Source organism: Vicia villosa, linkage group LG6, assembly GCF_029867415.1.
Source record: "Vicia villosa cultivar HV-30 ecotype Madison, WI linkage group LG6, Vvil1.0, whole genome shotgun sequence".
NCBI lineage: Eukaryota > Viridiplantae > Streptophyta > Magnoliopsida > Fabales > Fabaceae > Vicia > Vicia villosa.
Genome location: NC_081185.1, coordinates 135,874,028 through 135,897,623, shown reverse-complemented (window position 1 = coordinate 135,897,623; position 23,596 = coordinate 135,874,028). Strand labels below are relative to the sequence as shown.

At 32.3% G+C, this 23,596-nt stretch overlaps 2 protein-coding genes across 2 annotated transcripts; both read right to left on the bottom strand.

The window, feature by feature from the left end:
- Positions 1-6,128: 6,128 nt before the first annotated feature.
- LOC131610137 (uncharacterized) lies at positions 6,129-13,773 on the bottom strand. Its single transcript, XM_058882013.1, has 2 exons — positions 12,834-13,773; positions 6,129-9,213 (listed from the first exon to the last, which is right to left on the bottom strand). Exon 1 carries the CDS (start codon positions 13,520-13,522, stop codon positions 12,887-12,889), a length of 636 nt encoding a protein of 211 aa, XP_058737996.1. The 5' UTR covers positions 13,523-13,773; the 3' UTR covers positions 6,129-9,213; positions 12,834-12,886.
- A 7,870-nt stretch (positions 13,774-21,643) lies between these two features.
- On the bottom strand, positions 21,644-22,454 carry LOC131614754 (calmodulin-like protein 11). Its single transcript, XM_058886309.1, has 4 exons — positions 22,376-22,454; positions 22,110-22,267; positions 21,892-21,969; positions 21,644-21,784 (listed from the first exon to the last, which is right to left on the bottom strand). Exons 1-4 carry the CDS (start codon positions 22,452-22,454, stop codon positions 21,644-21,646), a joined length of 456 nt encoding a protein of 151 aa, XP_058742292.1.
- Between the last annotated feature and the right edge of the window lie 1,142 nt (positions 22,455-23,596).

Sequence of the window (23,596 nt, the reverse complement as noted above, 5' to 3'; positions counted from 1 at the left end):
TGGATTGCGCGTGAAGTTCGCGTACACGCGATAAGTACTAAGTTACATGGAATTTTTTTATGTTTTTTTTTATTGAATAATATTTATTTATTTATTTTAGTTGATGTTAGAAATGAAATATAAAAACAATTTATAACTTAAGTCTTAAGAACATTTGTTAAAAAACCGTGTCCGTGTGGTGATTTTGCTTACAACAGCAGTATCTACATTCTGCAGGATGCAACATCAAAATTTGCGGCATGTTTCACACCAGCCAAAGCCAAACCGAATGGCTAAAGCTATTATATTCTGACACCTGTTGATTATAGTTGGATTACAAATGTGAGAACTGTTTCTACAGTATCAATTATGACGCGGTGCATTGTAGTGGCCACTGCTTCCGCACTGACGAAATTATAAATGTTGAAGGTGCCTTAGTTTCATTTTTCCAAAGTGCTTTAGTAGAAGTTTCATTCTGGTGTTTTTTAAAGCACCTTGAGGACTTGAATGTCGTAATGCATCTAGATTTGTAGTTTGCCACTATCACTGTGGTGCATTTTTAGACTAAGATTCGGCTTCGAAATAAATTAGAGCGTAAAAATATATTTATTTGTTTATTAAGTTAATATTAAAAATAAATTATTAAGAAATCAACCGTTTAGCGGTGATACATCGTTTAGTCTCAGATGATTTATGAGAGATCGATAAGCCATTATATAGTCCTAGATGATTTATGAGAGATCGATAAGCCATTATATAGTGTCGATGACATCTTTCGTAATCTATCCCATGAGTGGATCAACTAAACCAAAATTAAAGTAAATTATTTATAGTTAATAATACAAATTAAGTAAATAGATATATTTATGACGTTAGAAACTTATTTTGATGCATATGGAAATCTAAAATTGCGATGATTGATTGGAGCAATGGACAACATTCTCGACCAACTCCATACTTGAAGCAATACGACACATGCTGCAAAGGTAGATAACCTACCTTTGCAGTTTTACACTGAGATCTATAAAAATACACCAAACAATCATAACCCCAATTGTATAATCTTATTTTATCTATAACTCTTAAAAAAGGTAAAAAAAAGGTAAATACATTATAGTCTTAATTATTTTTCAGCCTTGAAAGACATTTAGGTTAATACTAAGATATTGTATAAATTATTAAGCCAAGTAAGTTTATTATCTGGGTTCCTCATTTCATCTAATGTCAATAGAGCCTTAGATGATCCATGAAAGGAAAACTAGGTCTTTTCAATAGAGCCTTATCATCTCACTCATTCTAACTCTCTGCCTAGAAACATGGATTGGTTTCTTCTAAGAGACTAAATAAGGGTGTGTCTCATGTGCAATGGAGACGCCTTGGTTTGCCAGTTCATCAAGACCGGCCAACATGGTCGTCGAATCGAGGAAAATGTTGTCTATGGTTTTTGTTATGCTTCATTTTACCCCTAGGGACTACGCTGCTTAGTATTTGATACACACACTAATATGGTGGCCAATCAGGTTCACTTGGAGTGTCAAACAACAATAGTAAAATGAATCACTTACGTGGCTTGTCAGATAGACCTTACATGTCCTATATTAACCTTTGAAGGGTGAGTTTCTTCTAACGAGGAACGAATTAAAAATAACCTTGCGCAAATTCAAATATTATCAAACCTCTACTGCTTTAGTATAGAAATTGCATGCTAACTTCGTTGAAAGGAGAAACGGATTGCAACTTTGTCTGGAGGTTCTAGAGGTGACGAATGAAAAGTATAAGTTTTGTAAGAGGGAAGTATGGGATCAAGAAGACGTGAGAGACCAATTTCTCTTCTCTATGAGAAGAAATAAGGATTTGATTCCTTAGTGGCCAATTTTTCAAGGCAAAAGAAAATTGTTGAAGAACAATTGCAAAGGATCGAAAATAGGATTGCCATTCTTATTGCAGAGAATGTTGAGTTAAAGAAACTTCACGCCAGAGACCAGTTTTTAGAGGTCGTGGAAAAAAAGCAAACTTCTTATTTGTTAAGAAAAAAAATTATGTGTTGAACCATAGACGATTTGTATCATAACAAAAACTAAACTTAGTTTTAGAAGAAATTCTATTACTCAAAAGAAATAGGATAGGTGTAAATTTGATTTGTTAAGATTCAATTTGGTTCAAATTTACGATTAAGATTATGTTCAAATAAAAGAGGATAAGATTATAAATAAAAAGGTTTAGATAATGAATATTATTGACAGAAAAATGTTAACCAAAATTTGAACCGATCAATAATGTTTTAGCCTATTTTTAAAACATTTTGATCACTGGTTTAGGTCGATTTTTAAAACGTTCCAAATCAATAATGTTTTAAAAACTAGATTGAATCAGCTAGTCGAACCGATTAAACCAAAAATCAAAAGGATTGATGTGGTCTGATTGTTCAATCGAATAAGCTATTGAACCAATGAGAACGGGACAAAATTGGTCAAAACTAATAAAAAATAATAAACCGACGATTTTGGAAATTCGACAGATCAAATGCTTGTTTCTTTTCTTAGATAAAATGACACCGTTTTTTATAATTTTTTATAAAAAATAAAATTAAAATATAAGTAGAGGTTGTTGAAATCTTATTTGAAACAACTTTCTATCAACTTATCTTGCAATTATATTTTTGTTCATAATTTATTTAGATTTGTATGTGATGTTATGTTCATTATATTTGAATTTAAAGAATAAACTTGTAATATTATAATATTTTAAAATTTTGTTAGTGTTGTAACCTTTTAGAGATTGAGTCATTTGATTCGACCGATTTAATAACTATATAATTTTGTTATATGGACGGATTTATCAACCGAATCATCCAATATAATTCGGTTAGCCATTTGATTCGACTAGTGCATGGACTCAATAACCTCATATATATGATGACGATTCAATCTTTAAAACACTTCTCTTTATAAATTGGGAGTATTTATTATACGGTTCACAATAGATTACCCGTCAAATTGATGACTAAGGGTGTGTTTGGATTGACGGTGGACAGAATTGATTCTAGCATAATTGAATTTGGTAGAATTGATTTTATCATAATTGAGTTTAGCATAATTGATTTATGTTTAAATACATTTATGTAAAAGTGAGTTGAACAATAAATTAGAGTATAAAAATCATCCAGAATCAATTCTGAATGCAGAAGATACAAATTATAGCTTCAAGTAGAATCAATTCTGGAGACAAAATTAATTCTACTTTTGTCTAACCAAACATCTTAAAATCACCCAAAATCAATTTTATATCTCTAAAATTGCTTTTGGCCTTTCCAAAAGCCAAACCAAACATGCACTAAGCATGTGATTGGTTCTACGGTGAAAAAAATTGATTTTGAGTCAATTGATTATGTAAAATTGATTCTGGATAAAAGTGAATTAAAGGTAAAGTGATTTATGTTTAGAGAAATTCTTGCAAAAATGAGTTGAACAATAAATTTAATTGTAAAAATCACGTTTGATCAAAAGCTACAAATCCTAACTTCAAATAGAATCAATTCTTGAAAGTATAATCAATTATGTTTGAAAACAACCAAACATGTCAAGATCAATTCTAAGCATCCGGAATCAATTCTGAATGTCTCAAACGTGAAACCAATCATAAACTAAGTAAATTCGTGCTTATCAAATTTTTTTTTAATAGTATCACCTTATAAACAACAATCCCTTCAACTCAATTTTGAGAGAGAAAAAAACAAATAAAGCTTAAAAATACATCATTATAGTTTCAACAATCTATCATATAAGAAAATTCAGTGTTCTGGAAAATACCAAACTGTCCTTATTGCATCTAAGCTTGACAAGTGGATGTCTTCTCCATTTAAATTTCAATTGTTTTGTTCTCTACTCATTTCTTATTCATTTCTTATTGTTTTGCTTTTAAACTTTTCTAATCAACTCATAAAGTGACTTTTTGATTTTGGTCTTGATAACCACATCCTTTTTCCAACTTCACACTCTTTCTTTCAAATTACAACTTTCATGTAGTTTTTACTTGCTATTACTATAATTTAATTCAAGTTAATTAATTTTTATTTGGGTCATATTGATAATTGCACTTCTATAAATTTTATATTAACTTATCTTATTTTTATGTAGTTTAAGATTGTCCTTATTTATTTTGTATTATTTTATTAATTCAAGTCTCTAATTGATCGTTATTAATTTAATAAATACCAAAAATATATTTTATATTAGTGGACCATTTAATTTAGTTTAAGTATTATAAAAAATACAAAAAATAGTAACACTCCATGTAATTATTAGGATATTTATTTTTGTTTGCAAAAAAAAATATTGAATTACAAAAATCCAAAAAAATAATAGAGTTTAATTAGTTTTTATTTAATTCGCAAAATTATATATATATATATATATATATATATATATATATATATATATATATATATATATATATATATATATATATATATATATATATATATATATATATATAGTATTTTGCAAATTAAATAAAAACAAATTAAACTCTATTTTTTAGATTTTCTTTTGTTATTCTTTACCATTATTTGTTTCACATTGCGCTACTTCTCATCCACTATTTTTATATTCCATTACTAACATTTTTTATTAGTGTGAGGAAGTAATCTTAAGGCATTTGGACTTCAAATCACCACTTTTTTTACATACCTAACAATTCATCTAACATTTTTAATAACAGAATTATATTTTGTATTAAAAAATTTTATTGATCTAAATGTTTTTACGGATACCATACATTTTTCTATACATTCATTTTTTTTACGGGTGTCAGACATTTTTTTATACATTCAATTATTATTTATTTCACAGATATCAGACTTTTTTTTTATACATGCAATTATTTATTTTTTACGGTTACCAGACTTTTTTTATACATTAAATTATTATTTTTTTCCCAGGTACCAAACATTTTTCTATACATTCAATTATTATTTTTCATGGGTACCAGATATTTTTCTATACATTTAATTATTATTTTTTCACGGGTTCTATACATTTTTCTATACATTCAATTATTATTTTTGCATGGTTACCAGACATTTTTTTATACATTCAATTATTATTTTTTCACGCGTACCAAACATTTTTTTATTAAAAAAATATAGACTTAAAAAAAATACGCGTCACATACCTGAACTCGTGCAAACGCACATGTTTGTTACCCGTTTACTTATAAAACAAGTCATTTCAACTATGAAAAGGCTGGTAATAATGATCGAAAACATGACATGTGTAGTAGGTAGAAAAATGCAATGAAATTTTAAATAAAAAATGCAATGAATTTACATGAGAAGATCAACAACTACCATAAAGACCACGCAATTGACTTAACTATCTCGCATATCACAAGTTAAACAAATCTTCACAATGAAACAAGTTAGGTCATACATTAATTGTACAAGTACAATGCCTTTTTCCATCCGTGATATCTATTACTTCTACAAGTTTAATTTCATCTAGAACTCTATTTTCTATCCTACTTTCCAAAGATTGCCCTAATTGCACTACGATTAAAAGGAGTGATGTGTCATATTGTCATATCACATGTTCATATTTCCATTTGTACCCCTTCAAACACTAGCTAGTGATCACTATGTAATTGCATGACAAGGGACTATGATTATGATAGATAGGCAGTCTTTGTTTGACTAGGAGAAACTACCTAGTAACTTCGTACCTAAAAATTTATTGACTTTTTTACATATTTAGCAGTATATTCGGACTTCCAAAAAAGAAGCTAGTAAAAACAAGTAATCTAAAGAAAATGATATTTTTGAAATGTCAAGCTGGAATAAGACTTGGAACATGCCAAGCAATATAAATGCCCTGTTGTCTTCAGTGCAACTTCGCAGCACCTTACAATGTCGACAGCATATGAAATAATAAAGGAAACATCCCTTTCAACATGACCCATTCTTTGTTTTCTAATAATTAACATAAATCATGGGAATTCTAGTATCCCCACCACACGTAAAAAAAAAATTGCATCAGCAATTATAATATTCTTAATAAGTTGTGTACAGTAAATCAGATTGAGATGAATCAAACACCTAGAGATATAAGAAAACCTACAAAAACAATAAGAATAGTTATTAAAAAAGATTTTAAAATTAGGAATTTGTAAAAAAACATGAGCTTTGATAGAACATTATGACAGAAATTAATTCATGTAACCGACCCTATTTAATATAATAAAGTTTGGATTTATCGTATATTGTAAATTTACTACCCCGACTATAAGATTCATATTGTCGAATGAAAGTAAATAATAGTCACTTAAACAATTAGCCGAAAAAGAAGCATGGTTTCACACATGAGAGTGTTGCAATAGATAAATGTTTGCTCAAGACAAGACTAAAAATTAAATTGTTTGAGTCAAAAATTACAATTCCACCTTTGTGGAAAAAAAATGAAAAGGTTGTTATAGGTTGTTTGAGAATGTGCAAAGGAATACTCTCTTCTTCTCTTTTTGTTTTTTGATTGAGCCAAAGAATGCCCTCTAAACACCAATAAGGAGGAAAAGTATATAATCCAATAACAAAGATATACATTAACCAAGAAAAAATATTGACTAAATGTTGTAGGATGAATGTACCAAGAAAATCTATTGACTAAATGTATATGTAAAATAACCATTCTAAAATTAAATCTTCAAATATAGTACTAATATCACTGATAATAATTTCTCAGAAAATAAGAAATCTCTCAATATCGATTATTTTTCATGAAAAAATTTTCTGAACCCAACTTTCTCGAAGAAACAATTTGCAAAGCCAATTTCTCTCCATAAAAAAATACTTCCAAATACGACAAAGAAATAATTTAAAAACTTAACAAATAGACATATGTGAAGGAGCTCAGAAAAATCTAATGGAAGTCCATAAACAGAGGACTAGCATGACCGTTATGAAACAAATGGTCATATTAGAAAATAGTCAAAGAAAAAACTTAAATGAAGGCTCGGTTATGCACGTGTCCAACCAAGATCGTCTTAAGTTTTTAGAGATTTTGTATTGATTAACCATGACAAAAAAAATAGAGATCTTATTTAGTTATGATTTAACCTTGAGAGACTATTATGAGGATTTATTTACCCACAATTTTATCTTAAAATATTTAAAGTTGTGCCGTAATTCATTTTATACACCCTCACTCGCAGTCCTATGTAGAACATTCGGAGAAATTTTACTTAAAGTTATGAATTATCTATCTTCAAATTTAGTTAATAAAAATATTTTATAACATGCGAACGGATTAGATTGCTATTGTAAAAAAATGACTGATAAGATAATAAACCGTTCTACATTAAAGTATGAGAAGAAACCCAATTTTACTTCTATTAAAAAAAACCATTTTACTCATCTATTTCATACAACATGCCCTTTGCGATGTGAGAAGAACGGAACAAAGGGGCATGGCAAAAAAACAAACTTTGGAATTTAGACTAGGTTGCTATTAAATCATCACCACCACAAACATAGACATCATCTTCAAAATGATTGCTATGTGCCAATAATGCTTGGATTAAGACTTGCTTTTTTATTTCGCAAATTAATTCGTCATGATTAAGACTTCCAAAGATACACTTCTGGATGCACCCCAAATACATCGAATTCATGCATAAATAAATCACACTTTCATTTTGTAAAAATAAAATAGTCCGAAATACATTTCCGTAGAATTTGTTTTCATTGCTAGCCCATGTAAGGTTTATCTTTATCATTCTCATTTGGTAGTGGCTTCAAATTTCTTGGGTCCAAAAACGATGGCAGCAACTCCGGCAATTTCTGAATTGCTTACGTGGAGTAATCGAAACCAAAATCATGAAATATACTTTTGTATGATTTCCCCTATTAACATCAACCTATCTGTCAAATTATGAATCTCAAAACTTAAATAATGTACTTAGTGTGTAAAACTATCTGATTAAGATGACTGCAACAAAAAGTCATATACTGTCAAATTGTAAATGCATAAAGTTCTATTCAATATGTGAAAATGTTCTCTCAACATAAATTATTAGGTATTGGCTTCAACTTCCTGACATCTATTTTCTTCAAAAGGTGAGTTTATGAAGATAAAGATAAACAGTACATGGGCAAAACAAATTGGAAATGTATTTCCAGATTCCGGAAGTATATTTCCAGATTTTTTTTGCAAAATGAAGGTGTGGTTTAATTACACATGTATTTGGTATACTTGAGGTGCGTCCGGAGATACATCTCTGGAATCAGAGGGGCATTTTCAGATTTTCATAGGGTGGGATTAGTAATTCACTTATTTAATGGGTCAAAACTTGCAAAGTAGATCTGGCCCATAAAGTATACCACATATTCACCAACATTTCGCTCATAAAGGGAAGCATTCTGACCCAACCTTTAATTGTCCCTTATAACTTGAGCTATTCCCAAGTGGCTAAAAGGTACCACTAAATTAGTTAACTTCTCAATTAAAAACACCATAAATCTTTGTCCATCAGATACAAATGGACATGGTCAGGAAGACAACTCAGACAGAACCAGTATATCAGTCAATAAAAGTACAAAATACAACAAATTTCACATCTGAGTATAAGGCTGAACTCTTGACCAAAGACACTAGCAAGGCTAGTAAGACAGAATATCTTCTACTTAACTAGCATTCATTGATAGACAAACAATGAAGCTCCATTCCAAATGCAATCAAACAGCTAGAGCAAGTAAAATTGAAATGTAAACTTGCACCTTGTCCTTGAGTTAACCTACCAAGTCGATTTATACATATACAAGAATAAATAATTAAAGTTCCCTTCAAAATCCCTTTCATCATTATGTCCGTGTATATGGTGGGGCGGTGAACACATTATGGTTGCACTCCATAAAATTCGAGTTTCCATATATTAGGGTTAAAACTGGCCATATTGAAGAACATTAAGACATCATTGTATAAAGGAAGTACATGGAAATTTTGATTAACAGATTCAATTCAGTTAGACTCTAGAATACAGAGATTAGAATCTATGTGTTACCATGTGAAATATCAAAATAGATGGAACTATGGAGCATTTGATTTCAAGTTATAATGCCACTAAATAAACAAATACATCTTTGTTATTTATTACCCAAAAAAGCCAGCAATAGTAAAAATTAGAGGGAAGAAAAACCTGGATACTTTGTTACGCCAAGCTCTATGAAATGGCAATTCTGATAAGGTTCTGCACCAACCAAAGAAGAAATAAGTTACCTATCTAGCCTCGGGCTTTAAAAAAATAATTTTTTCAGATTATGAAAAAATTTAAAATTGTTCTATGACAAGCAGAGGCCTCCAATTAAGAGGGTGTGTATGAGGAAACAGAAAGCAAATAGGTGATCCCTGTCTTATGAATTAGTTAAGATAGTTATAAAGTGTAACAGAACGTGTAAGTCTGGTTGAGGGACACGAGAGAGAAATAAAAGGGGAAGAGAAGAAAAGGGGAGGACATTGAGTGTGATCATTGTTGTGGGAGTCCTGGTCACTCGAATACCATTGGTAAAGGTATTCATTATATCTTTTACCCTAGCCTAGTTCTACTACCCTGCCAGTATAGAATTTGTGAATTAGGGTTCTTCAATAAAATTTCAATTCTTGCTTTTCTAATCCAGTTATTAGTATAATTTTGTAAACTGGTATCATAGATCCATCCATCTAGAAGTCGTGGGTATCATGTGAAGCGGGATTCATAGTTGGCATAAGAATGGGGGGAAGATTAGGGTCCATGAAGATGGTGCTCAGGGAATGGAATTGCATGAGATAAAGAGAGAAAGAACAAGTTCAAGCAAGGCGGCATGGAGAAATTCAAGAGACCAAGTAGGATTTGCAAAGGCTAAAGAAGTTTGAAGAAATGATGGAAAAGCTCACCCAATTGGTGAGCAGAAGACCCAAGAGGCAGGAGAGGCTCTGATATTAAGCCATGGCAGAGAAGCACATTGTATCAGGAGGAGAAGGTGTTAGTTAATATGTCGATAAGCATCATTAAAAAAACTGGTATTCCTAAGTTTTCAGGAGATTATGTAATTGGGTCAACAAATTAGAGTGGTACTCTCGCATTAAAGGAACTATATTAAGAGGAAATGGTGGTGGTCATGATAGCACTAGAAGGAAGATCTCTCAGTTGGCTTCATTGGTTGCAAACCCAACATATCTTGAGAGGGGCTTAAGGTTGCAATGACTCAGAATCACTTTGAGGATCTCTTGAACTTAAGACAGATTCGGTGGCTGAAAGGGTTCTGTAGTGCAGACAAGAGATCGACCAGGTCCAGTAATAACAATGGGCTGGTCAACAAGGATGAGATGCAAGGCAATATGAAGCTGGAGTGCAAGACAAGATTAAGAGGGGACTGTGATGTGAACCCAGAATGCAGAAACAATAGATGGCAGTAAACAGAGCAGTAGTGGAAATTAAAGAGTGTAATCAGAAGGCAACTATGGAAGTTTTTGAGAAGGTCATAAAGAAATTTGAACCAGAGTTGTGGGCGTGCAAGCTAGATTCATAAAATGAAGGACACAGACAGAGGCATATATGAAATTCAAGACAAGAAACAAGAACTAGAAGCATCTGAAACTGAAGCGAAAATCAGAAGTGAAGAGGAATATGAAATGACAAATATCAGGAAATACAACAATAAAGAAGACAGCGCAGAATGTGTTGTGCGAAGACCAATTTAAGTATTGCAAAGGAATAATCAAGATGAAGGAAAATATTGAAGAAAAATAGAAGGTTATTGTATTGGATCCAGAGAAAGAAGCAATGAGATGTCAGATGGTAGACAAATGTTGCTTCGAAGTGCGGGTTTGAAGCATGTTCGGCAATCCGCTGACGTTAACATGACCATTGCACTTAAGAAAGCTTGCGAAATTGAAAATTAGAGACATATGGTTCAGAAATGGACCGACTGAGTGTCCACCGCCTGAACGGCTAGACCAGCAGTCATCATTGTTGAAACCTCTTGAAAGTAAGATATGTGTGATTGTAAGTATGAACATCCCAGAATTGCGACAAACCGTGCACGCGCAGACGTGATAAGGAAGGTGAGCAATGGAAAGGTTTACGCAAAGTTGACTTATATTTTTTTTACATGATGGACTCAGCCCAAAGATTAGTATGTTGTCCAAAAAAAGTTAAGTTTAAAATCTACTCAGCCAAACACGAATTCAGAAAACACAGAAATTCTGCACTATTCAAAATAGAAAAGAAGCAGTCAAACTCTGTTTTCGAGCCAAAAGTAGCACATCACAGTCCATGTTTTTTGCCAAAAGACGTGTGTTGTTTCAAGCTCTATTCAAAATAGAAATAGAGTATCTGATCCAAGCATATGTTCTCATGTTTCAGACCTTTCTCTGTCACTCTACTTCAAGTTATGGGACACTGGTGGATACTAATGTAATTCAAAGAAAATTGTCCAACTAAATGGGTTTCCCTGATCCATAATTTCGAAAAGAGACCAGATTTTCATGAGTCATTTTTGTAGTTAGCAATTTAAGAAGGCACGCACACAATTATAATTTAGTACTATGTGACGTCAACAAACAGACAATCAAGAATGATCAATCATTGTATGAAACTTTATTGCACTGCATGACAAGCACGAGGCAGGTTATGTGTGACTGAATTCTGGTTCAATACAAACTGCATTGCTACAACCAAAATAGTACCATTCAACGCTCTATATGAGCATGATTTTTCTTTAATGTTGAAGGGACTACTACACACTACGAGGTTTGGGAAGTAAATTAGATGCCATTTACAATAGCGGTTTGTCTAAATTCCGCAATGCTATAATAATTTTCAAAATGTTACGAGTTATAAACCCTAAGCACCCAAAAGTTAATTCACTTATTAATTGTTCCTGAATAAAGTTGGGTAGCTTGTATGAACTACAGAATTGTGAAATTGAGGATGATTGACCGAGTTAACACCATAATGAAAATTTTCCCTTTACATGCCTAAAATGATAGTGGTTCATTGTATTTTTAGAAGGCCCAAAATGCACCAACCAAATGATATGGGTCCATAATTCATTATACGTTAACCTAACAATTGTAGCACTCAACTCCATAGATGCATCTAACATCCCAATGCGATCCCATAGCTCCTAACATAACCAAAGTCACGAAGAAGAAAATGTCAACAAACCTATTGTTGTAAGTTTGTAAGTAACCCAATAGGTCAAATGGTCAATGAGATGAGTGGTTGAAGTCAAAAAACACTTGAACGTGGTTGACATTTTCAAGCATACCAGAAAATGTGATAGATTGAATAGCATCAGTCAATGAAGACGCAAAATATTATATGTTGAAGTTATCTCAATTGCAAATACAATTAAATGTCTATGACAATGAGGGATATTACCACTCAATGTGTGACATCAATTTATTTATACAAATAAACTTAGGGTGCTTGGTAGTGAAAAGTTATTTTCACACCAGAGCACCATATTAGACATCAATTCCTGGGATTTCAAAAACATGCTTTGGTTTCAAATTTAAAACAAAAACTGTTCAACACAAACATAGAATACCCCCAAGTATAGAAATCATAGATTCCTAGTAATCCAATCCAACATTCCCAATTTCTCATGCTACTATCATTTAAAACAATGGCATCTAGGTTTCCTTAGTATGAAAATGCCTGTCTACAGTATAATATACACAAAGCTCAAATGCAATAGAGATTTCTTGATTTTCATTACAACTAACCAACAAGTTTCGTATTATCACTAGTTCTTCCTACATGCACGGCATAACAAAGAACCAAACTAATAAGTTTAAACAAACATTAGAACATGGAACTGCTACCTGACACATTAGATGACAAAATCATGCAGGACGTGCTTACTCGATCCATTGTTTTAACTTTCGGTCCCGTGTTGTCTCTCATCCAAAATTCGTTTCACAAAATCATTATAATCCAACAATTCACTAGCCCTTCGATTAGTCACGCCAAATTCACCACCAATCAAACACTTAGAACTCATTTTACTCGTTGGCATTGAAGTCCATCCAATCAACTTCACAGCTTCCTTCGAACTCAAAACCCCTTTCCCAACCTTAATCCTCGCATCCCTAAAAGGAGCCAAACACTTCTCCCTAGCCAACCCAACACATTTCTCTTTCGCCACATTGAAACACTCTTCCATCTCACGCACTTCACAAATCTCCCGTTCCTTCAAATCCGAGAGTTTGGGACCGGACAGAACCTTCCACCAAGGAGGCTTGCACTTGCTGGAAGCATTGATAGCGCAACCAATCCTTGCCCCTTCCTCGCATTGCTGAACGATTTTGCGCTCGCAGGCTATGAATGAAGAGGCCCAAGCTTGTGAGTCACGGAAGGCCAGAACGTAAGGACCCGCGGATGGATCGTCGGAAGGACTTGCCAGTAACGGTCCTCGAAGTAAGGGGATTGGGCGGTCGAATTTGAAAACGGTTGATGAAGGTGAGTAGTCGTCTTCGAAATTCGTGCGGTCTTCGGATGCATCCATCACCATTGTTAGGGTTAGGGTTTGAAAGGAATGACTGGTTTGATTGAGAGAAGAACTCGAGAAAGATAAATAGTACAGATTGAAGAAGAATGATTGAGAAAATCCGACGAGTGATAAAAGCAATTTGAATGCTCGATTGTGATAACACCGTCGCAGGGTGGCTACTGCGGCTGCTGCTTCCGATACCGGTATGGCGTTTTTAAATCCTCGGAACCGTCTCCGTGTCGCGTTTTTCAATAGTATAGATAAACAGGATCAAACATCACTCTGAAAGCAATTTGAATGTGTTTTGATTTTTTATTTTAAAATCTATTTTATGAATATAATTTTATAGAAATTCCTATTTTAGTTATAATAATGTTTTAATCTCTTTATTTAAAATTCAATTTGCTTTTGTTATATTTATTTAATAATTGACAATTATTTTTATAGGTAAATAAAATTAATTAAAAGGCATAAGGGTGCACAACCCATCAAAATATAGGAAAATATCGAGAACAAAAACCTACAACAAAAAGTTCAAAGAGCTCCTAAACAAATAGTCGGAGAGATACATCAATCATATCACAACAACTTTCTATTCGGTTTATAATAAATGTCAAATTGTAGTTAAATTTGTGTATAGTTTGGTGGCATTTATTGACTTATTTCGTTGGAATATCGTAAATAAACTTCAACTTGTATGTAAATATGTACATATTGTGTATAGTCACATTTTCGTATAAATATTGTATTGATTGATTATTTTTATCTTATTTTTGTAGGTATTCATGCATGGTTGAATCATTGGAATCAAAGGCAAAAGCTTGGCTTCAATTGTGCAAGTTTTGGAATAAAGAGGCAAAGAATAAAGAAGCTTTTGTCCTAGAAAATTCGTAGGGCGAACCTAGGGCGAGCAAGGAGCGAATTCCTCCCTTTGAGGTCGTTGAGCGAGCCAACCTTGGTGAAATTCCAGTAGCTTCTATTTTTTTATTCAGGAAATCTCACTGAGCGAGTTGGTAGCCGTAATTCGTCGGGCGAAACTTCTATTCGCTGGGCGAATTCAGAAATTGTGTGCCAGTCTGTGTGTTTTGCGCAGGCTAATGTGGACTTAAAGTGACAATTCGTTAGGCGAAGCTTTTGGGCGCCAGGAAAATTTGGCTCTATAAATTGTGTATAAATAGAATTCACATAGATTCTTTTAGGCATCTACTATTTTTTAGAGGTGTGTTCACCATTCTTTGAAGTATAGCGGCTTAGAAAACAACATTAGAGGTTGCATCTTGATGTTCCGGAGTTGGATTTCCATCAATCGTCTTGACACCACGAGAGCTATTGGTTCATCTTTCTTCTTCTCCTTGTATTCTTTTATTGTTGGGGTTTTGTTTGTAAGTTTACTCTGATTGTATGTGTATTTGTTGATCATGGCATTGTATAATATCTATTTTACAAATCTATATGAATGTCATCCTTGTTTTTTTGCTTTATGTTTGGATTTGAGTTTCTCTAGACATATACTCTTCAAATCTATATTTAGGATGAACATTTATTAGGTTATAAACTCTAGAAATAGATTTAGATAGTGGGTATCGATTCTTAATGCTTATGTGTTATTTAGTTGCGTGAGACATCACTGATGAGATAATATGGTTGTTCTCTCAACTTTGCGTTAGACATAAACTCTGTTGTGGGTGATACGTAATGATATTGACGAGTGTCTTAGGTTGCGTACAACAACAAAATGGCGCCGCTGTCGGGGATTGGTGTTTAGATATTAAAAGTATTGTAATAGTTTCTATGTTTTTGAGTTTTGTACATAATGGTTATATTGATTTACACTTGCATATGTATACTTATAAGTTGTACATTTACTTGTCTATATTTTTCATACGTGTATATTTGTACATGTTTTCCATACTTGTATATATTGTATATATTTTATTTCCCTTCACGTTTTCTAAAGTGTTGGATAGGAGTAGTCGTTGGTGAACAACTAGCCTGCAAAGAGGAAACATGGAGGAGTGACAATAAATAAAGGTGTCAAGTTAACGACGTAAAACAAACGCTTGTTCGAAGGCAACCCAACGCGGTTTTTAAGTTTTTATAGATTTGTGTTTAGTAGTTTAGTATAATTTGAATTTTATTAGGTTGTTAGAATTTTATTTTGTGTTTGTCCAAAAGCTTGTTTTTTATTGGCTCGAAGAGACATGGTGTGGTTGTTCAAGTTTGAGTGTGTTTGTTTTAGCTAGACTTTATTATGTTTAATCTTACATTTGTGTTGAATTGTTTGAAAACATGAAAATGATCAAGCCATTTTTTTAATATTGAGCACAACCACTTGACCAAATAAAATAACCTACCTTGTGAGTGAGCGAGAATTTGATAACTCCTTTAAGCCTTTTTGTCAAAGATTCATGTTGTAGTTTAACTATGGTACTTGTGCACGAGTAATTAGTTTGTTCATTTTTTAATGGATTTTGATTTTGTTTCTAGAACCATCAACTATAAATTGTGCTTAATTATTTCCCTTGCCTTAGAAAATTTGGGAGCATTCTTGTTATAATGTATGGTTGTATTCAAGTAGGGGAGAAAAAGATTAGTTGATAAGTTTTGAATAAGAAAGTGGTTGAAAAATAAAGAAAAAGAAAAAGAAAAATAAAAGAAAAGAAAAAAGAAAAGCGTTGAAAGAAAACAAAATTGGCAAGCATTGTATGCCAGTCTTTGAGTTCAAGGGTGTAACATTTGAAAAAGGTAAAATAAAGTTGTGTAAGCTTGAAAATGGTAAGAGGGTCAGGTGAAAAGAATTTTCACTGGCACAACAGCAGGGCGCGCTTAGCGACACCAGAGTGCGCTTAATGTACACAGAGCTAGGTGGCGCTTAGCGCTATCAGACTCGCGCTTAGTGCGTACAGGTCTAATTTGAAACTCAAGTTTGCACTTAAATTCCATGTTTTGCCTCCACTTTCACTTACACTACCTATAATACATATATACAAAGTTGTTACAGTAAGTAAACATTGGGTTGCCTCCCAACAAACACTTGTTTTACGTCATTAGCTCGACGCCTTTTGTAACGCCACGATAATTTAATTAATTATTTAATTAAATTATTGCGGAATTTAATTATTGAAGGTATCGAAGTTGGGAATTGTTGGCTTATTACTAAGAAGTATTATTTAAATTGATGGATTGATGAAGTTGTAGAAAATAATATTATAAATAATATTATTTAATTATATGAGAGTAATTAAGTGAACTTAGTTGGTCGTGTCGGAAAAAGTAAAAGTGGGAGTATGCAAATATTAGGCCCAATAAGAATATTATAATAATTATTATTATTAGGATTAAGTTGAATAAACAAAACTATTAGGTTTTGGTTATCAGTAAACGAAGGAAAGGTTTTGAAGGAAGAAAAATAAGGATTGGGAGGAGAAAAAGAGATCGTGGAAAAGTTGTTGCAAAGAAAAAGGGCAAAGAGGCAAAGAACAAAGATTCGACCGGTGGAATAGAGCGATCTTCAATCCAATGTAAGGGTATGGTGGTATATATGGCAGATAATTAAAGGTATTTAACCCTTTTGAAATGGTTTTATTATTACTTGAGTCAGACCATTAACCAATTAAGTTCACAAGAAATGTCTGTAGAGTAAATTAATAGTTGAATATATGTTTGATGAATTAATTATATTACTTGAGTCAAACCTGTAATATTTTTTGTTTAGATTACCCCCTAAGCGTGCAATTTAAACACCAAATCTGGGGGGAAATCAAACAAAAAAATATTACAGGGGGTAAACTTTACACTTATGGGCCAAAAGACATAATATTTTTATATTTCAAGGGGTGTTCGAAATTTTTTTTACATGGGGTAAAGCGAATTTCGCCTATATTACAGGGGTTTTTGTATATTTAACCCTAATATGTTAAAAAGTTGTTATTATAAATTGTAGATGAGTTGCTGCTATATTATGTTGAAAAGTTGTTATTATAATTTGTTGATGTGTGTTATTATAATATGTTGAAAAGTTGTTATTTCAATTTGTTAATGAGTTACTGCTATATTATGTTGAAAAATTGTTATTATAATTGTTGATGAGTTGCTGTTATAATATGTTGAAAAGTTGCTATTATAATTTGTTGATAAATCGCCGTTATAATATGTTGAAAAGTTGTTATTATAATTTGTTGATGAGTAAGCCGTTAAATATGTTCCGGTAAATGATTAGGTTATTTGTTGTTGATTAATATTGTTGTAATATGTGGTTGTTGATGTATGTTGTTGTTGACATGTTGATATAAGTTGTAGGTCTTTGGCCAACGTTGAAATGTGATGAGTGCCTTTATTTATTGGCACAACGTTGAAGAAGTTGTTGAGTTGTTACTACGTTGTTGATATTGATGTTGAAATTGTTGTGGATTTGAGTTGATGTGTATTTAAGTTTTGTAGATGATTTTTCTTGTTGATGCATTCATAGCATGTCATTATTATGTTGGCCTGAAATTATGGCACCCATGTTGGCCTAAAATTATGGCACCCACGTTGGCCTGGATTGGCAAATTAGCGACGAAGGCTTATGCCTTGATGTCTTTATTAATTGGCAATATTTTTACGTTGGGAGTTCTGCTCCAATGGTACCACATGCATAAGCATTGCATAGAGTCACATGGTTGAATTGTGTTATTTTAATGAGTTGTTGTTATATTTGGTTGACATTTTTGAGTTGAAAAGTGTTGCCCTAGAATGTTGTGAGGCGTGGTTTTATGCCTTGGAGTTATCTTTCCTTGTGTTGTATTTGAATTGATGTGTATATATTTTGGTGAGTTGTTATTATAACATGTTGATGATTATGTGGTTAAATGCGTTGCTCTGAAATGTTTGTGAGACATGATTTTATATAATTCAATCTAATATATTATTTATCATCAACCTATTTATATGGTTTGAGAATCTCACCCCTTCTGTTCTAATGTTGCCCTCTGTTGGTAACGCGCAGGTGAATCAAGAATAAAGACTTAGTTGTTGTTAGTCCAAGTCGGTTCAGTTGCTCTGATACGTAGTACTCGGGGGATACTTAGTTGTTTATGTTGCTTGTTCCTTGTTGACTTGTTTATGATAATTAAAGATTGAAATTAATAAGTACAATGTTGTTTAAGTTGTCGTTATTAAACGAAGATCAATATGCTGTATATGGTGAATATCTTGAGTTCCACTGCTTAATTAATAAAAGTTGTTATGTGATCCTCCAAAATAAAGTGTTATGTATCTGATTGTTGTCGTGTTATGTTAAAATATGACATCTCGTGTTTGTAGAAAAAAATTTGAAACTCTGATTTTATTATAAATGTCGGGTAGAAAATAGGGTGTTACACCTTTATGTATGCAAAAACGCTCCTTCATGTTGTCTTTTTGCTTGGCTAGTTGTTCACCAATGGCTACTCCTAACCAATCACTTTAGCAAACGTGAATAGAACAAAAATATATAAAATATACACAAGTATAGAAAACATGTACAAATATATAAATATGAAAAACATATACAAATATGTATAAAGCTCAAAAACATAGAAATTATTGCGATGCAATTCAATATCTAAACACGAATCTCCGACAACGACTCCATTTTGTTGTTGCGGTAAAGCAGCAAGCAAAAGTAAGTTTTTTTGTTTTAACGTCTCCACATGGATTAGTGCGAGGGAAAGAATGTCGTTCAACAATCTTCACGTTTCTGAGATTGGTTTTGAATGGTTTAAAAGAGTAAAATACATAAAGTAAAATTATGAACAAGAAAATAAATGCATTCCTTAGTGAATAGAGAACTTATCGAGCTTTGGATTTCATATACCCGTCAAAGACTTAAATCTATCGATTAGTTGTAAGCAACCTAAAATACTCATCAATATCATCACGCAACACTCACATTAGTGCCCATGTCTGTAGCACCGACGAGAATTCTACCTTATTACTTAATCAACAATGTCTCAACCCATTAAACAACAAGGAGCATTAAGAATCGATACCTACTGTGAATATTATATCTAAATCTAAGTCTAGAGTTTAGAACCTAATAGATGTTCATCCTAGATCCATATTTGAAGAGTATATGTCTATAGCAACTCAAATCCAAACATAAAGTAAGTAAACAAGAACAACATCGATAAAGCTTTGTAAAATAGATATTATACAACGCCATGATCAATACATATACATAAATCAAAGTAAACTTACATAAAAAACCCAACAATGGATAATACAAAAAGAAGAGATAAAATGAACCAACAACTCGCGGTGTCAACACGATTGTTACAAATCCACCTTTGGATCTTCAAGATACAACTTCCAATGTTGTTTTCTAAGTCTCTCTACCAAAAATTGTTTGTAATGGAGTTAGGAAAAAAATATCCAAAACCATAAGCTAAAAAAATATGAATAAATGAATTTATACACTCAAAAATCGCAGACCGCGCTAAGCCCAATCAGAGCTTTCTTAATGCGGATCCAATTATTGCACATCAAAATGACTTAAAGTGAGATAAGCGTGGAAATAGAGCGCTTAGCGTGATTCCAATTGCCAAATGCTCTCTAAGCGCGCTTTGGCTCACTAAGTCCGCTCTGAAACACATTATTTCCTTCCAAAAATGAAGATCTTTAAAGAATATACAAAGAATAGACTACTCTCGTTATAGAGAAACCATGATAATTTTTGTGTGTGATTTATTTATTGCTTTTCCATGAAAAATATGTCATTTGGAATTTTTGTTGCCTTAACCTAACTCGGTTATTGATCGCTCAAAACTAAACAAATACACAACACAGGCAGATCATGATTCAAATATCAACAAAAATCCCCCAAGGGACACAGTCACATATCAATGCAACAATATCATCAATATCAACTAGGGGTGGCAAAACAGGTCGCCCGCCCTTCAAAAAAACTAGCGGGGCGGGCGAGCCCGCCAAGTGAAACAGGCATAAAAGCATCTTTTATTATATTTTTTAATAGATTAATAGTTTTTTTTAATTAAATTATTCACTTATTTTTTAAAACAATTTTTTATAAAAGCATCTTTTTAATAAAATTTACTTAGAAAATTAATACATATATTTACAAATAAATGTATAAAATAAAACCATCAAGAATTGAAATTACTAGAATTAATTAAAATAGGACAGACTTAAGGCGAGACAGACTGAACGAATACGCGAGGCGAGTTTTGGTTGGCAGCGGGCTTTGGCGGGACGAGCATTGGCGGACGGACTTTGATGGACGACAGACTCAAAATCCCAACACAACCCACCAATTTTTGACGGATGCGCGGGCCGGCCCGGCAGACCACGACCCGTTTTGCCACCCCTAATATCAACATGGATTCAAACATAGAAGTTATATATATATATATATATATATATATATATATATATTCAAATCATGATCATGGGAATACAAACATAGAGCAATCGATCACCTCAAAGGGTGCCTAAACCCCTTTTGACCACATATATATACGATCAACCAAAATACAGAAAAGAATGGGGAATAAGAAGATAAGAGAGTCAGGACCCCTCGCCATCCGAATGCCTAAACATCCAACATGTAAATAATTCCCCCTACCTCAAAAGTGATGATCGTTGAGTTTTCTTGCTGTTGAGATTCTACCTCATTCGCCTTCCTACGATCACTTTCCTTAGATTTTTCTGCCGCTTTCTCTTTTCTATAATTTATGTTCTCGAAAAATTCCGTCTAACTTTTCTATTTATATTACCCTAATTCATTTTTTATATTAAAAAAATATAATATTCTATTATTTTAGTCAAATAATAATTTTATTTTTATTAAGATTTTGGAAGTGGTTTGTTTTATAAAGCCTGTAATGAGATTGTTTGAGTTGACTGATGTAGTTTTCTAGGTCTATGTTTATATGACTATAGTTTTATTTTTATCATGTTTTAGGTATAATTGAGTTGGAGTATCCCTAATATTCCTTTTAATCTAATTTAATTGTTTAAAAAAAAACAAAATATTAAAAAAGAAAGCATTGTTTAACACTTCTCTAATTCATGTATTTGTAAATATTGGTGTATTGTATTGGGCTAGTGACGCCAAATGAACCTTTGGACATTTAAATTATTTTCATTTCCTCTCTAAAAACTTCAACACTTTAGCATCATCATCATCTTTGCAAATTCTTCATAGTTAAGTTTACCATCGCCATCCAAATCCGCTTCTCTAATCATTTGTTTAGCCTCTTCATACGTTAGCTTCTCTCCCAAATTAATCATTACGAATCTCAACTACACAGCAAAACAATTTTTTACTTAACAAAAGTAACAAAGAAAATTAATTTCTCTAAACAATTATTAATAGATTAAAAAATGCTTAAGTTTATTTGCATGTTTACCTCCCTTGCAGAAATATAGCCATCTTGATCTCTATCAAATACTTTGAATGCTTCTTTCAATTCATCAGACATATTTTCCTATTAAAAATTTATTTTACAGTAATATAATATCATTAGCATCAAGCAACAACAAATCTTTAATTAATCAATTTAATATACAGTATAAGTTTATGATTTAGGGTTTAGTCATATATTTGGTGCACGCAATAATATCTTACCTTTATTTTGGTACTCATAATATTCAAGAACTCTTCAAAATCAATAAATCCTTTTCCATCAATATCCACTTCACTAATCATATCATGAATTTCTTCTTTTCTTGGATTTCCATCTAATGTTCGGATTGTGACTGTTAATTCATCCGCTGTAATAAACCCTACACATCATCAAAAGCACCAAGAATTATAGAAAGTCAGAATCAGTTATATATAGTTGCACCAAAAATGGAATTGAAGAAATTAAAATCCCATATAAAAATACACACCATCATTATTCTTGTCAATGAGACAAAATGCTTCGAAGATTTCAGCAATTTGATCTTCGCTCAAAGAATCTGTCATCATTAATTATGAAAACAACTTTGAATTTAAGCAATGTGTTACATGATATTTTCTTTGTATCTGCATCATTGGGCTTATATAGATGTATAAGGTGAGCTTAATATTTGTTGAAGTAGTCAAAGACATCAACAACTATAGATGTATAAGGTGAACTTTTCCTAAAGGAGGAATTTTCAATTGAACCTGTCTATGTATGACTTCATTAAATAAGTCAACGAAGTGTCTTAAATATATACAGTATCGAATTAAAGTGTAAGAAAATATACACTGTAACGGACTTGTTCTCCTAGGAGGAAGAAGAAAAGTACATGTATATAGCTTTATATATATTTTATTTATTTATATAGTATGGATTTAAATATGTCATTATGTCATTGTTACTTGTAAATTCTTTTATTTTTATTTTTAGTTTTCATTACAAAACAAATTCGTTTTATTTTCCTCCTTTCAAGTTGGGTATATGCATGAACTCTAGATGAATTTCTTAAATTTACCTGAACGATGTAATTGTTGAATTGTCTAGTATGACTACAATCACATAGAAAGCTTACAATTTTTAGTTATATCTTGTGTTTAATGCTTTTTACATATTGATCATTTATAGAATGAATTTAGGAAATTATTCTCTATTAGCACTAGGTATTATGACTTGACTTAAGATAATGTGTTTATTAAATGATTGGCTTAAAAATATTCATTCACTTTAATGTACCCATTAGCACTAGGAAATTATTCTCTATTAGCACTAGGTAGTATGACTTTAAATGGTTGACTTAAGACGCGTTATGTGCGCTGCCATCGGTTGGTTCGCCCGTGTTGTATTTTGAATCAAAGGGTTGAAAATTGTACTCATTGTTTGCGCAAGCATCTGGACCATGTCATGATTACTTTCGTCCATTTGCTGCCTAATGACTGTCGCTGGATTATTTGTAAAGTTCGGCATTTGGGACGAAAACCCTTCCTCAAAGGGTTGGCTAATTCGACCCGAATTGACAATAGAGCCGGAACCTTGTGGTACTATGTAGGTCAAAATGGGACCAAGTTGTGTGTTCAACTGTGCTGGCACCGAACTTGTCAAGGGTGGTATAGCACCTGATACAGGCGTTGAAACCTTAGTTCCCCTATCGAAGAAATTGGGGGTGGTA